The sequence below is a fragment of the Hippocampus zosterae genome, chromosome 13 (assembly GCF_025434085.1).
Source record: "Hippocampus zosterae strain Florida chromosome 13, ASM2543408v3, whole genome shotgun sequence".
Lineage (NCBI taxonomy): Eukaryota > Metazoa > Chordata > Actinopteri > Syngnathiformes > Syngnathidae > Hippocampus > Hippocampus zosterae.
The window spans coordinates 15,474,108-15,490,473 of record NC_067463.1 but is presented as its reverse complement, the minus strand read 5'-3'; the positions used below and the strand labels follow the sequence as shown (position 1 = coordinate 15,490,473).

Below are 16,366 nucleotides of genomic sequence, written 5' to 3'. Positions count from 1 at the left end.
TGAATGAATGAATGAATTTGGAGGCCTTCAACCGTGAGCTGGAAGTGGCGTGGATACTGAAAAAAGAAGCCAGTGCTGAGATGGAGGGCAGCAAGAACACATAGGAGGACAAAAACATCAAGAAAGACCGACACAGGGGCATGTGATCATGAAATGACTCACTTGTATTCTTTGGCGTTCGACTCAGCATGACTTAGATTTGTTTCTAACTTTATTACCGATTCGTCTTATTGTTTATTCTGTATGTTAAATCGCTCCATGTACAGCACTTTGTATGCAGCGATGGCTGTTTGAAAGTGCTCTATAAATACTGTTGACTTGACTTGACTTGTGAAGTAAGACTGTAATACTCTACTCATGATAAATGAACATTTTAAACATTTCGTAGTGCAATAACATAAAAAATAGAAGACTACTCATCGTAGAGAATAAAAACATGGCTTGGCAAGGCAAGGCGGATCGTATGAAAAACATCCTCAGATGCCTGTAAAAACATGAAAAAAAGAAAATTAAGAAAGAAATTACTTGAAATTGAATAACTTAACTGGAAAAAAAGGCCTACCTCTACAGCGGCCATTCTTCACAGTAAAGCCTTGACCACACTGGGGAAAAAAAGTAGATAGTACAATATTTACATTTGAAAGAAAGTGAATTGAAAAGGATAACGTCTACCTCTGTGTCATTGGCAAGCGTAGACAATTCTGCGTCCCTGGGATATGCTACTTGCACCGCAGATTTCATCTCGGCAGGCTGAAGGACACGTGTGATGAAGCTACCATCAGGCCAAGAGACCTCCAACACCGACACATCATCGTTTCCTAAAAATCATCACCACAATATCACACGCAACAATATTTTGCAATTATTATTAATACTGGAAAGTAGAATTTAAAAGCATTGAGCACTTTTGTGAGAACTGCCAAGCTATTCACTAACTCTTTGTTGGTGTGCACCAAGACCCTTTTTTGCATTTATTTATAACTGTAATTTTACAGGGTATTTTGTGTCTATTTAGTAAATTACAAGGGACATATGGCATTTAGGTGTATTTTGACACAGTGAGGCGAACACTCAAACTCCCAGTGCATTCAGAAGTTTTCGCCATGTCAAACCAAAGACACCATTTTTTTTTTTTAAGCACTGGGATAAATCGTGATTCAAAGGCTGGCTGAGCTTAAATATATTATTTCTCTTCACTTATTTGCAACTATTGCACTAAAAAGTCAAATGACAAGGTATTTGTGTATTGTTTTCAATTTAAAACACTTAAGATTTTTAAAGCTCGATCACTGCAATTGGCTGGCAACCGGTTCAGGGTGTTCCCCGCCTACCGCCCGAAGACGGCTGGGGTGGGCTCCAGCACGCCCCCGCGACCTTTGTGAGGATAAAGCGGATCGGAAAATGGATGGATGGATGAGCTCTATCAATGAGATTCACTTAACTTCATCTTATTAGCTGTTTTAACTATTCTCGGCTCCAGCACACCCACTACCGCAGTGAAGATACCATACAGAGAACGGATGGATGGATTTTATTTGTATTGCTATGTTGGAAATAGTATTAATTTCTTCTGTTATCGTTGTGTTATATTTTCAGATGTTTTATACTTTATGAATCCAATGGCTTATTTGTTCTGTTATTGGTGTCTTATAATTTAACCTTTTCAGGGGTGGCGGTTACTACAGTTGACAGCTTATCATGCTATCAGGTTACACGGTGCATGAAAGGGTTAACACTTCAGTAATACCATGAGAAAACATTGATTTCATTTCAACTCGTCTTAGTTAAGGTTCTTCAGACTCTTTTCTCCTAGCTTTAAAAGTCTGAATGCCTTCATGGCTCAACAAACAACATATTAATGGCCCATGTTGAATTGGCTTCATTTCAAGTCATTACAGCACTCTTACCTAAACCAAAATGAGCAACGGGTTCCATTTCACACAGGTACCCGGATCCTCCGTCAATGATGCGTGTATGAGCTCCACTCTTCTTGGTGAAGACTGTTACCTTAGCACCTCGTGCATACGAGCCAAACTGTGTACGAGGGATGACTCGAAGCCATTTATTTGTCGAGCCCTGAGAACCGCGGTGACAGGTTAGGATAAAAACGGACCGGGTGAGTCGATCATAAACAAACACCCGCACACCTGCGTGACTTTGAAGACAGAGATTGGTTGCGCTGAACTCTCTCCGTGTGCCAGCAGAAGGTCCAACTGACCGTCTCCATCGAGATCAGTCACGGTGCCGCCTGGTGAAAAAAGGCAACGAAATCTACAAAACAAGCTTACCGTGTGTGTGAGATGAACAGTTGCGACACCGAAAAACTATGGGGAAAATACAGAATGCGGCCTAGTAATTGTCACGTCCCGTGTTGGCCAGCAGGGGGCAGGCCCTGTTGTCATCCTACACACCTGTCACCCATTAGGGACTAATTACACTGGCTTTATTTGTGCGCTCTGGCAGTTGACTTACTGCCGGAGAATTCCACGCCGTGCCAAAATTTCTCTCGCCCTATTTCTACTTGCATTTGATTCGTTGCCTCTTAGCCTTGTGGCTGTTATTACGCGTCGTTGTTCCTCTTGCGAATGAAATTTATCTTCATTGTCTAATCTGACCCTCCTTGCTATCTTTTTCCGCAAGCGTTTTCTGTTGTCCTTTTATTTAATCCCTGGTCCCTATTTTGACCAGCGCTTTTTGTTATTCTCCCTGTCGGGTTATTTTGTGTTCATATTTAAGACTCCTTTTGTTCTTTGACAAACATCTTTCTGTGTCTGCTATTTCGGGGATCCTCTACCTTATTTTGTTGTGCACGGAGCGATCATTCTATCGCTTCGGGCACAACGTGACAGTAATATTTTTTTTTAGACCTGTTCCTCTGCCTTGAGGCTCTGCAGCATCTCCCACATGAAGTTCTTGGATTAAAGGGTCAGCATTCGCTCTTCTTGACACCCTACAAACACACACACACAGTCAAAAGTAGAGCCAGAATAATCCTGTTATGGCAATGACTCGTATTGTTACCTCTAAACCACATAAAATATTGATAACGTTGCTGATAATGTGACAATTTTTACTTTTTAACAGGATGTCTCTTTCCCCGGTTTTGCATTAGTTTCATGTTGTATTATAGCTGTGAGATGACAACCATGTGTATCCCATTATTGGTATACACACAGCAAAACCGTTCCATTTTGTGTAGTGCTTATTGCTCACATTTACATTAACTATCGACAATAATGAGCAGGGGTCACCAACGTTTTTGAAACATCATTTGTGACACTGCATGTCAAGAAAAGAAACGAAAATAATTGCACAGGTCAAAGTGGACTAGCACGGATACCCGTGGACAGCAAAGATATCGTAGCAACCAATGGCTCCACCACCCACCTTGTTAAGTATTATGAGAGAAATGTGTATTTTTTCAAATAAAACGACAAAAAAAAGTTTTGAACTCGAGTTCCCTATTCTTCAGTTTCATACTGCATAAATTATGTTTTTAATATGTCAAATAGGGCAGCATTGTGATATTATTGATAGCCATAACAATTTAAAATAAAGACTTACCTTATGTATTAAATTAGTAAATGTTGGATACCTCTTTTAAATTGAACATTTGGACTCACCCGAAGAGCCTGTTGGGGGCATTGCCTCTGTAGGCAATATTGTTGAAAAATACTTCAAGTGTCCCATCATTATCAAAGTCAGCTGCTATAACTGTGCGAATCGGAGAGGGGGAGGCAAATACTGCAGTTGCGATATTCTGCAAGGAGGATATTTGTCAAATTCAGTGCTTTTTTAAACTTCACGGTTCACTCCACTGTCCAATACTCCTTACTTACCCTGAAATTTGAGTTGCTGCCCTGCAGGTAGAGCCTGTGTGGGCCATTCCAGTTACCGTAGACAATGTCTGTCTTCCCATCACCATTGAAATCAGCCAATGCTACTCCTCTACCATGTTGGTTTCTGTCCTCCACACCTTGATGGGTCAACACAGAGTCAAGCTATAATTCACATTTTTGCAAAGAGAACATTGGACTTGAACCTTGGAGGTGCCATTCTTCCATCAATCAATATTTTTGCTCTCATTTGGGTTGTGGGTGAGCTGGTGTCTATCCCAGCTGATTTTTTTAAGACCCTGGATGGGTCAAGAGCCAATCGCAGGGCACATTTAGACAAACAGACATTCACACTCACATTCCCCACACGTACAATTTGGAATTTTCAATAAACTAACGTGCATGTTTTTGTAATGTGGGAGAATGATGGACTATCAGCAGAAAACCCAGCGAGAATGGGAGAACATGTCATTTTCCCACGGCTTAACCATATTAACCACTGAAGTGTAGTTATGAAAATGAAATGAAGTTGCACCCAAAGTCAACCTCGTTTTCAGTCGTGATCACCTGCTTGCCTGGCAATGTCAATGAAAGTCCCATCTCCATTGTTCTTGAACAGGAAGTTGGGTCCTCCTTCATTGTCACAGAAAACATCAGACTTTGAATCGCTGAGGATGGGTCCGACCACAACCCCGCGTCCACCTGCATCAAAATGACACTGTGAATCAAAAGTCCCTCGAAAGTTCAAAACATCACGCATTCATTTTCAGACCTGTGAGCTTATTGACTCCAGCTGTGACAGCGACATCAGACAGGGCGATAACGCCATTTGCTACATCACTGGCAGCCACGTCCATCTCTAAGAGTGCGTGCGGTCCGACGTTGCCGCTGGCGTAGTTTGCCACGTAGACTGAGTAGCGACCCGTTCCCTTAAGGAACACATGTAAGAAGCAGGCATGGTTTGAAAAGAAGATCAGGAGGAAACGTGCGAGGTGGAGTGCCACTAACCTTTCTGTCGACGCACGCCACAGAACGCCCAGCCATGCGGCTGGCAACACCACGGCGCACATTGAGCGCGTCACTGAGCAGATCCTCAAAGCGACCATTACGAAATTTGAAGAGCTTGTCAAAGTAAGTGGCGTGTCCTGCAATAATTGTCAATTATCATTTTATTTTCTGCATGCGAAATATATATCTATTCCTCCATCCATCCATTTTCCGATCTACTTATCCTCACAAGGGTCATGGGGGTGCTGAAGCCTATCCCAGCCGTCTTCGTGCAGTCGGCGGGGGACACCCTGAACCGGTTGCCAGCCAATCGCAGGGCACACACAGATGAACAACCATCCACGCTCATACTCACACCTAGGGACAATTCAGAGTGTTCAATCAGCCTGCCACGCATGTTCTTGGAATGTGGGAGGAAACCGGAACACCCGGAGAAAACCCACGCAGGCCCGGGGAGAACATGCAAACTCCACACAGGGAGGCCGGAGTTAGAATTGAACCCGGTACCTCTGCAGTGTGAGGTTGACCACTAACCACTGGATCACCGGGTTGCCATACTGTATATATATTCATGAAGAATAATATTTTACAGCTATTTTACATACAGTATAATATACACACATGTAACTATTTTCTTGTACCTCATTTAAGGGTCTGACCTTTGACCTGGCCCATCTGTCCGTTTTAAAAATATGGCCCTTAAGCACAAACGTTTGTCCACTGCTCTAAATTTTCCGTCGGTGTGAATGGTTGTGGATGTGCCATGCAATTGACTGGTCAGTTGTAATTGGCTCTAGCTCACTTACAACCCTTATGAGGATGAGGGACAATAGAAAATGGATTGATGAGCGATTAATAATTACATGTACCCGAGTAGGCATTATTTGTGTTGAGGAAGTAGATTTCCTCCCGTCCATCTCCATCCACATCACAGGCCGTGACCCCAATAGCGTTCCCAGCAACATCCCTCAGAGCATAATAAGGTGAGGTACTGTCATCGACAGCAATGTTTACCAGTTTATTCTGAGTATGGTCGTATTTCAACACCAGGTTCGGCCCATTGTATCTGAAGGTAGAATGAAAATTGTGAACAATCCAGATACAGACAAACTGCCATTATTCACATGGCAGCCTTTCAGCTTCAAACCCCTTTCACTCACCCAGCCACTACTACTTCGAGGTCGCCATCACCATCCACATCTGTAACTGCCATCCCATAGTTGAGCTGTGTTGGATTGTGCAGCCTGTCAGTCGGAAGGATGGTCTGTGTAACTTCCTGGAACATTGGTTTCTGAGAGAGGGATTGCTCCCACAGTACGATCAGAAGGACCAACAATCCCGTAGCCCGCATTTCTGTATTCTGGTGATGCAAAGAGAAAGTATGAATGATCATTGTCAGAATTGGGGATTTTACCCTATTTTGCCGGTTTGTCCACCGTCCGCGACCTTGGTACCCTTCTGTCATCGTCCCTTCGTCCTTTCTCAAAAATAACCATCCTTCATACCCGTTGACATCTTTACTTAAGGCTCACATCAACCTCTGAATGAAGGATCGCCCAAGAATGGTGGATTTTAAGGTATTTTCTTCTGAACAGAGGCACTCACTACAAAGTTTGAGAGAAACGCGTCATCCATAACATACAACACACATGACATGTCTTGCAACATTACACAATGCTAAAGTTTGAAAAATACAATACAATACAATACATGCTGATTTATATAGCGCTTTCACAACAACGGCAAATCTGTGCTGAACTCTCGCATTCAAACATTGACGTTTTCATCGCATGCACGCCTGCCCGCCTCTGCCATAGTGAGATCAAATTCGATCACAATTATCAAATTAGATAAGCGTATAAATGAAGAATCTTCATTTATTTCCAAAGGAGCCTCGTGCAGTCAATAAAATAAAAACAAAAAACGTAACAAACATTCTTACTGTCCCACCTGTCAGATCTACCCGTGAGTGGAGATAAAACAGATTCTGTTCAGATTTTCACCAGCGATGATGCATGAGCGAAGGATTACACAATTGTACTATGTGAGTTTATGAAAGAGTGGAACAGTTAGCCAATCAAATTGCAGGACATTGCTGCCGAGCATAAATAAGATAAATAATGCCAATTGTCAGGAATGAATAGTTTATTGTACACCGCGTTAATGAAATACAGTAAAATACAGCTTTTATTAAAACGTGCTTACAAGAACAAAAAAGGTTTGAGACAGTATCGTCTCCAAAACAACCCTGCGTTTCATAACGGCTTGCGGGAACACTACTTCCCACCATCCTTTGCGTTCTGAAGACTGGCTACGTCAGTCCTGCGACAAAATCTGACGCGAATAAAAACACTGGTAGGTTTTATGTGACACCTTTCAACCTCCTCCATTGATTGAATGTAAAGGACAGAACAGCATGTCATTGATGGAAATGTGACGTGTAGAACCGAAAGTTTATGGAATGAGATTTCACTCGTGTTCTCTTCATTGCAACCTCGATAGATGGATAATTAGCTTGCAGTGTTTAGCTAGTTGTACTTAGCCCACAGTGATTATGGTGGACATGGCCTGGGTTTTTTACAGGACTAATTAATCGGTATTGTATTTTAATTATGGTACTGTTACCAAATTGTGTCGCTGTGTTCTAGACAGACTGACAACACGACAATGGAAAAGGAGCAACCAAAGAACGACAATGCTTCAGACACACCTGCGACGTCTCAGTCCAAAAAGCCAAGCCAGGCTCTTTATGTGCCAAAGAAACGAGTAAACGCATCGAAAGAGAAACCTCACATCGAGGGAGAGGTAAAACCAAGACCGAGGCCTCGCTACACAGACAAGGCTCGCAAGAACGTCAAAAATAAGAGCAACAAGGCAGTTGGAGGAGTAGATGAGAAGGAGACTGTTGGAGTGCACGGAGCGGAGATGCAGACTGGTCATGGCCACACAAATTCTACTGTTGAGGTTGAGCTGCTGCAGGGGCCAGAGGAGACGACCAATGGACAACTTGAATCGGCTGATGTTAGCAATGCATCATTTCATGACGAAAAGGAACAAGAAGACAGTTGGGACACCTTATTTAACGATGATGGAGATTGTCTCAATCAGCGATTGCTTGAAGAGGTTGGTAGGGCTTTAACTAAAATGAAAACAATTAAAACAAATTGTTGTAAAGTTCCTATAAAATGTTGATGGAGGACGGTCAACTGTGGTGCAGTGAACCCCCCCCCTGTTCATGGGAAGGACATGTTCAAGACTCGGCTGTAATAAGTGAAAAGAGACCATCCATCCATCCATCCATCCATCCATCCATCAACTTTCTAATCAGATTCTCTTCACGAGGGTCGCGGGCGTGCTGGAGCCTATCCCAGCTGTCTTGGGGCATTAGTTGGAGTACAGTATACCCTGATCTGGTTGCCAGTCAGTCACAGGGCACACATAAACGAACACAACCATTCCCGCTCACACCTTGAAACAATTTTGAGTGTTCCATTAACCTGCCACACATTTATTGGAATGTGGGAGGAAACCGGAGAACCCGGAGAAACCCCACGCAGGCACGGGGAGAATATGCAAACTCCATACAGGAAGGCCCGAGCCAGAATTGAGCGCTGCACCTCTGCACTGTGAGGCTGAGGTGCTAACCAGTTGGCCACGTGCCGTCCTTGGGGCATGCGCTAGAAGGAAACAAATACACTATTGGCATTTTCAAATCTTTATAGATACCTTTTTTGGTTTATCAAGTTTGACAGGTGTTTTGCTTTCCCCTTGGCTCAGTAGCCAGTAAAATCACTGCAACCCCGAATGAGATGTGCAAGGATCTCAGGATTAGAAACTCACTATTTGTGTAACCGGGTAAATGGTCTCCTCTAGCAACATCTCATATTCTTGACAAATATTTAAATACGGTATTTTAGAAGCATATAGACCGAACGAACACTTATGTTTTTATTTGAATAGTTCAGGATTGCAAAGGAAATTGAAGTAGCTGTCATCATCACCTTTTAATTCCTCTTCCTTATCCTCTTTTCTCCAGCTGTCTTTGAGTGACGGTGGAAAGAAGACGTCAATCCAGGACGCCAGATTTGATTACTACAACATGCAGCAGTTTGATGATGACGACATGGACCAGAGTGAGGATGACCTCTCTCACATGATCGAGATCTATGATATTCCCCCCGAGTTTAAAACAGAGGATCTTCTCAAGTTATTTCAGGGATACCAGTATGTAAATTTCACATCATAGCCGCTGTTGTGAAAGCGCGATATAAATCAGCATGTATTGTATTGTATTGTATCATTTACACTCTCTGTCCTCACAACATTAGCTTTACCTGCATGATGTAATCCAGTGCAAGTGGTGGATCAAAAAGAGAAAGCACTGTCTGTGAGGTCTAAATTTAAGAAAATGGATCAATGTCAGAGCTTTTACGACTCTCACTGAGTAACCAACATCATAATCGAAACATTTCTCACTGCTGCTGCATCAGTTCTGTAAGCTTGTATCATGATAATAATGTAAATATGTGCAAAACTCTTGTGACAGTGTGATTAAAAACTGAGCATTACTTTAGTCATCGGTGTCGAGTAAATCTCAAATTAACAGCAAAAAAAATGCTGCAGAATGATGCTGTTTTTTCCTGACTCGCTAAATGCTGGCCAACAGTGCTTTGGATCAGACATTGACTTTGTGTATGAGTTTTCTTTTACAATACAATACAATACAATACATGCTGATTTTATATAGTGCTTTCACAACTTTTGTTGTTGTTGTTTTTTTTTTTGGTTTGTTTATGCTGACTTTTCCCCCCCACACACCTTACCATGACTTTTCAGACAGAGAGGCTTTGATATCAAGTGGATTGATGACGCACACGCTCTCGGTCTCTTTTCAAGCCCAACTATTGGTAAGTAAAGCACTAGTAACTCAGAAGTAACCGCATTGGTAAGTAAAGCACTAGTAACTCAGAAGTAACCGCTTGCGGAGGAGCCATATCACACTGCCCTACTGAGCGCATTGTTTAAAAAAAAAAGGTGATTATTTAAGCTTTATATTCACCAGTTTATTTGACTTTTTCATAGTTGTGTTGACCTTTTATTAAACATCAACTTTTGTATGTGAAAATAAAAGTCCTTAACTTTGACTAGCATGTTCTCTCCTTGCCTGCGTGGGTTTTGTCGAGGTACTCCGGTTTCCTCCCACATTCCAAAAACATGCTTGGCAGGTTGATTGGATGCTCTAAATTGTCCTGAGGTGTGAGACGGTTGCTTGCCCTGCGATCGGCTAGAAACCAGTTCAGGGTGCACCCTGCTTGCTGCCTGAAGACAGCTGGGATAAGCTCCAGCACGCACGCGACCCTCGTGAGGATAAAGCGCTTCAGATGATGAATGGATGGATGAACTTTGAATAGTAAAACAATTCATTCATTCATCTTCCGAGCCGCTTGATCCTCACTAGGGTCGCGGGGGGTGCTGGAGCCTATCCCAGCCGTCTTCGGGCAGTAGGCGGGGGACACCCTGAATCGGTTGCCAGCCAATCGCAGGGCATGAATAGTAAAACAAAGAAATCAATATCGATCAGTATGACATATTTTCTGTATAGCATGTTCGAGTAATGTTAAGGCCGCACTTATATTTTCTTCTGAGCATGGTTTTGAATTTGAAATGGTGTTGATTACAGTTAAACAACAGGAAACATGGATATGGACTGGTTGATCTCGGCTGAACAACCAAGTGAAATTTGATTATATCATTGATCAACTTTATGCAACTGGAGTGAACCTCTTAAAGTTCCTCACTGGTTCGGTCATTTTGTATTGGCTTTAAATACTTGCAAAGGCCGTCTCTTAATTTATATGTGACACACATTCATATATGAACTGTGAAATACTGCATCTTGTTGCCTTAAATATTGTTACGTTTTTGTTAATTTTTTGGGGGGGAGTGAAATGTAAGTTTTTAAAAAAAATTGCATTCATTTGTTATTTTATTTATTTAGCTCGTGAGGCATTAAGATCCAAACATCCACTGATGAAGGTGCGACCACTCTCCAAATCCACTTCAGAGACGAAGGCCACCGCTCGTAGCTTCTCTGGTAAATTGACAGTACTCTTTGAGTTGTATCAGATTTCTTCTGTCATGGAAGACACGTTTTGTTTTTTCCCCTCCCATCTTTAGAGTCCCCCCTGATTGCTAAGGAGAGACCTCAGACCAGTGCAGCCCTGGCTCGCAGGCTTGTGATCGGCGCCCTTGGTGTGAAAAGCAACGTAACAAAGGAGCAGCGGGAGGCAGAGAAGAGGAAGCTCCAGGAGGCCCGAGGTAGATAAAAAGCTCAGTTCATATTTGCAGGTCGGCATTTTCACACATTGGATGATTTTTCGGGCCAGGGAACGTAGTCCATGTTATTCACGGAAACCTACACTTATTCGCTGTTTTTGTTTTCACGGTTCCTCACCTGCCATAGTCAGGTTTTCATCAAGCAACAATTCTCACAAGCATATATTTTCTTTCTGATCTGTGGGAATATCATACATAAAACTGCAGAACGCAGAGTGTTTGTATGTCTACAATGAAAAAACAAAAACTCATCCATAACTGATTGCTTAAGAATCCACGAATTAGCAGTGGAACACGCTACTGCTGTAGGTAGCCCACCAGAGGGTGACAATTTTCTTAACGTCTGTCCAGGCAAAAAAAAAAAAAGAGAAAAAGACCAACTCAGTGTTTGCATCATGCATAAACATGCGTTTACCACAAGTGGGCGCTCTTCTGCCACTCAGCAAATCAAGTGCAGGGTTGCGTTGCAGGTTGGGGCAAAATGAAGTTGCTCTCTGTCCACTGTTGTGTGGCTCAAAGCAAGTCTATAATCAGGGCAGCAGCCTTTCCCTTTACAGCGGGAACTTTAAGTATATAGGCACAATAAACCACAAGTGGCTGTCCACTGAACTACCAGCCAGGAAAGCAAAAAAAAAGCTCCTTTGTCCTTAGTATGGTTGTCCTGCTGTGCTCTTTAGGAGCCAATCCAGAAGTCCATCAAGTCCTGAACATTTTGTCCCCAGCCTTGCTGCCACGTGTCCTTGTGTCCACAGTCATACAGCGTGTATGGTCTTGCTCAAATCTGCGTGCGGCACAAGCAGCCATACAGATTTGGCTTCCCATATCATGCCAGCGTGAAAGGTTTCTCGCTATGGATAAGTCTAATTGTCCCTGTGATTTTATCCCCCAGAACAAAAGCGCCTGGCAGCCAAACAGAGGGAAGATGCTTGGGAGGGAAAGTGATTGGGGAGACAGCTTCTCCGCATTGATTCGCTTGACTCCTTTCAGGCCACGCCTGGAGACTTGAAGTCCCAAGATTATCCAAGTGTGCAGTGTTACATCACTCAAGTTTGAAGACTCATCATGTTTTTTTCTTTTTTTATACATATATGCAGGGGCAGATGCTAGCCTGAGGTTACCTTACCTCAACATTTGCCTGTACTCTTGATTTTTCAAAGGCCCATTAATTCACCGAAAGCTATTGGAAACAATGTGTCTCAAGCATCCACTGATGATTTTCTGTAAAATGAAATCTTTTGCCACATGCACGTACAATTTAGATGATCGGACATAATGTTATAATCATATCTTGACAGGCCGGACTATTGTAGTACAATTGTAAAGAAACAATTTTAAAAAGTGAAAGTTTTAATGTTTTTTTAACTTAAGTTGCAATGAATGTATTTCAAAATATGTCAGATTTCTTGTGTGATAAGATGGTCGTCATCACTGTCAAATACAGTGGATGCGTGTCATTGTCCATTCGTGTAAATAATGTACTCTGTATTTTCTCTAAGCTCGTCTGCCCTGTGGTTTGAATGCTGCATAGTATATTTTTAGTTTAAAATGAGAGAGTAATGGTAGTCATGTCATGTATATAATCTCTTGTATGAGGAACCTCCCATTGACTCCTGTGAGTCACTTGAGGTGAACGTTTTCTGACAGACTTGTGGAAATATACTGAAGGGAAGAAGACCATGACTGATCTTTATTTCCTGAAAAATTGATCTGTGATTTAGTATCCGTTGAGCAAGGTTGAGTCTGGGCTGGTGTTTTGTTCATGAAAATTAACCAATCTGAAGTTTAAGGTGTTTCATGAGGAAGTTAAAAATAAAATTAAAGACCTTCACCTACAAGGATCGGCAACCCGAGGCCAAGGCCAAGGACTTGACTCCGAGGTCAAGGCCAAGGCCAAGCACTTGAGAAATTTTCCGAGGCCAAGGCTAAGGACCAAGGACTTGCCTCCAAGGCCAGGGACCAAGGACTGATTTTGAAGCTCTGGCCTAGCCGAGAACATGTATAAAACAATGCTATCATACCACTTGGCAGGTCTTCATGATTTGCAACACCCCTCCATCATAACCTCTTGCACTCCCTAACGCTTGAATGAATTGTTTTTATTCAAAGAGTAGAACAGTCAGGGTACCTGTCATTTATACTGAGAAAAACAAAAAAGCATATGATATACATTTATGAAATAATGTTTTAGTGCAGTAGTTTCTTAATGTGAAGTAAATCAACACTCAACAGGCATGACATTGCACGGAAGACAAGTTGAGAAATGACTTTGCATAGAAGTCAATCACTGAGTGCAGAAAAAGCGGTAATCTCTGCAGTGATTATTTTACAGTTTACCGGCAGTGAGTCCCAGGGACTCGCTGATCAGAAAAGTATGAGTCCCATTATGCATTGAGAGTGTCCCAAATTTCGAATTCTGAAATGGTCTACTTATTCAATTGCATATGATAATAACACAAACAACAACATATACATACAATTATAAACAAATGTTGCAAAAATTTAAATAATTCAGGAGCAGGCCTGAGGATTTCGGCTCTTTGAAGTGAACAATGAGTCGTTTTTAGACGAAAAAAAAAACGACCATGTAGAGTAAGGTGTTTTTAGCCCAAAAAAAAGGACCGTGTATAGTAAGGCGTTTTAGACGAAAAAAAACACCATGTAAAGGAAGCTGTTTTTCGACGAAAAAAAACGGCCATGTATAGTAAGGCGTTTTTCGACGAAAAAAACGACCATGAATAGAAAGGCGTTTTAACAAAAAAAACGACCATGAATAGTAAAGCGTTTTTCGACGAAAAAAAAAACATGTATAGTAAGGCGTTTTAACCCGAAAAAAACGACCATGTATACAAAGGCGTTTTTAGCCGGAAAAAAACGACCATGTTTAGTAAGGCGTTTTTTGCCGAAAAAAACGACCATAGTAGTAAGGCGGTTTAACCCAAAAAACCAACCATGTATAGTAAGGCGTTTTTCGACGAAAAAAACGACCATGTGTAGTAAGGCGTTTTTCGATGAAAAAAACGACCATGTATACAAAGGCGTTTTTAGACTAAAAAAACGACTATGTGTAGTAAGGTGTTTTGCGACGAAAAAAACGACCATGAATAGAAAGGTGTTTTGAGCCGAAAAAAAAGACCATGAAAAGTAAGGCGTTTTAACAAAAAAAAGCGCCTTGCGATACGTGGTCCTTTTTTTTTGGCTAAAAACGCCTTACTATACATGGTCGTTTTTTGGGGGGCTAAAAATGCCTTACTATATATACATGGTCGTTTTTTTCGGCCAAAAACGCTTTACTAGACATGGTCGTTTTTGTTTTCCGGCCAAAAACGCCTTACTATACATGGTCGTTTTTTGGGGGGCTAAAAATGCCTAATTATACATGGTCGGGTTTTTTTCGGCCAAAAATGCCTTACTATAAATGGTCGTTTTGGACGCTTAAAATTCCTTACTACACATGGTCGTTTTTTGGGGACTAAAAATTCCTTACTATACATGGTCATTTTTTTTTTGGCGAAAAATGCCTTACTAGAAATGGTCGTTTTTGACCCTAAAAATTCCTTACTATACATGGTCATTTTTTTGGGGCTAAAAACACCTTACTATACATGGTCTTTTTTTTTCGGCTAAAAACGCCTTACACATGGTCGTTTTTTTTCGGCTAAAAACGCCTTACTATACATGGTCGTTTTTTTCGGCTAAAAACATCTTAGTATACATGGTCATTTTTTGGGGCTAAAAACACCTTACTCATTGCGTCCGAGGACAACCACAGAAGCTTTTCAAATAACACATCAACTCTTAAGCTGCATTCAGCAAAATAGAAGGATGAGCTGCTTATGTGATGCTTGTTTTCAGTAAAAAAAACCCACCTTCAAATAAAATTATTTTAGCTTTGCTAACATCTGTGTTACAAAATACAATCAGTAGTTGGTCAATTAAAACGTTAGTGCTTTAACCTCTTGTTGAAACATGTTGAACATGTTGAACATGTTGAAATGCACCTTCAGATAACATTTACTTGTTTGATATATTCTGCTCTCGCAGAGGGAATGTCATGCTGAAGATGCCACATTGCTCAAGGAACTTTGTGCACTGGATGCTGTTTCACATAAACTCAACACTTGCACGTTCAATTTGGGTTTTCTCAGGACTCTGTTGTTCCCAAAGCGAAAGACAAAAACATTTTATGGAAGCTAAGTACAGTCTGCTGAATCGGCAAAAGAAGTAAATAGAAGATTTGATGCATGGCACCCTGCTACTTATTTCAGCTGATATAACTGTTTTGAAAGTCGTGGCCTGACTTGAGGAAAAATAAATTATAATGCCCACATTCAAGTTACATGAACTGTTTTGAGTCCAGCATGTCAATGATGATGGTTTTGTGGAAGGACTCATTTTTCTGGAATGAGATTTGTTCAGTTGGTTTAGGTAAACACACACACGCACACACACAAACACACACACACACACACAGACACACACACACACACACACTCACACACACATTCACACACGCGTGCAAAGGCTGCACAATACAGTCTAACTCTAATGATGCCAATGTTCAGTTATGATATGATAGTCTTGCCTATAAAAATTACACACCATACTGTATAAAGTCGGGTAAAACCTAATCTGAAATTGAAGATTCCTGTCATATCTGTCATTATTCTAATCTTAGTACCGGTAATTGTAAATTGTATGGAAATGTATTACTCATATGCCATTCATCAACATTTCTTGTCTCCGGTGGTTCATTCTCTTTTTACTTGCTCGGTGGATTTAAAGCAAATATATACCAATTCTGAAATTGTCCCAAAAATAAAGAGCTGTGTATCTCTGTAGCCCTCCCTGAGCTCACTCCTGCAGCTGAATCATCATCGTATGTGACCCAAAAGCTGATTCTTTGCAAACAGCCCTATAAAGCATCACTCAGGAAATGTCCAGCATGCCAGTTTAGTTCTTAGTATATTCTATACAATACTAACTTTGATCACATGATTTATTTACCTTATTTTCTCTCAAATTATTACTGTATATGTTTTATGTTCAATAACCAAACAAACCAAACATGAGACACGGACCAAAAGGAAACAAACAAAATAGTTTCTTTCAAATGAAAATCCTTGTGATGCGTTTGCAGTCATGCTAACCTCCACTCAGTTGCAGTGACCAGTGGCTTGTTAAAACCC

At 41.4% G+C, this 16,366-nt stretch overlaps 2 protein-coding genes across 4 annotated transcripts; one reads left to right on the top strand and one right to left on the bottom strand.

Annotated features, from left to right (window-relative positions):
- Positions 1 to 380: 380 nt before the first annotated feature.
- crtac1a (cartilage acidic protein 1a) lies at positions 381 to 7,128 on the bottom strand. 2 transcript variants are annotated; one of them, XM_052084967.1, is made up of 14 exons: positions 7,092 to 7,128; positions 6,005 to 6,204; positions 5,714 to 5,910; positions 4,845 to 4,981; positions 4,609 to 4,765; positions 4,404 to 4,538; positions 3,840 to 3,976; positions 3,624 to 3,760; positions 2,868 to 2,950; positions 2,148 to 2,248; positions 1,908 to 2,076; positions 673 to 818; positions 563 to 602; positions 381 to 484 (listed from the first exon to the last, which is right to left on the bottom strand). In XM_052084967.1, the coding sequence occupies exons 1-14, from the start codon at positions 7,101 to 7,103 to the stop codon at positions 477 to 479; spliced, it is 1,659 nt and encodes a 552-aa protein (XP_051940927.1). In that variant the 5' UTR covers positions 7,104 to 7,128; the 3' UTR covers positions 381 to 476. The 2 variants fall into 2 exon arrangements, with proteins under 2 accessions (XP_051940927.1, XP_051940929.1); XM_052084969.1 differs by lacking the exon at positions 7,092 to 7,128 and adding an exon at positions 6,795 to 6,902.
- r3hcc1l (R3H domain and coiled-coil containing 1-like) lies at positions 7,077 to 12,854 on the top strand. 2 transcript variants are annotated; one of them, XM_052085041.1, is made up of 7 exons: positions 7,077 to 7,199; positions 7,493 to 7,967; positions 8,881 to 9,068; positions 9,681 to 9,751; positions 10,843 to 10,938; positions 11,022 to 11,162; positions 12,070 to 12,854. In XM_052085041.1, exons 2-7 carry the CDS (start codon positions 7,512 to 7,514, stop codon positions 12,120 to 12,122), a joined length of 1,005 nt encoding a protein of 334 aa, XP_051941001.1. In that variant the 5' UTR covers positions 7,077 to 7,199; positions 7,493 to 7,511; the 3' UTR covers positions 12,123 to 12,854. The 2 variants fall into 2 exon arrangements, with proteins under 2 accessions (XP_051941001.1, XP_051941002.1); XM_052085042.1 differs by having other exon boundaries at positions 7,104 to 7,199; positions 7,497 to 7,967.
- Positions 12,855 to 16,366: the final 3,512 nt, after the last annotated feature.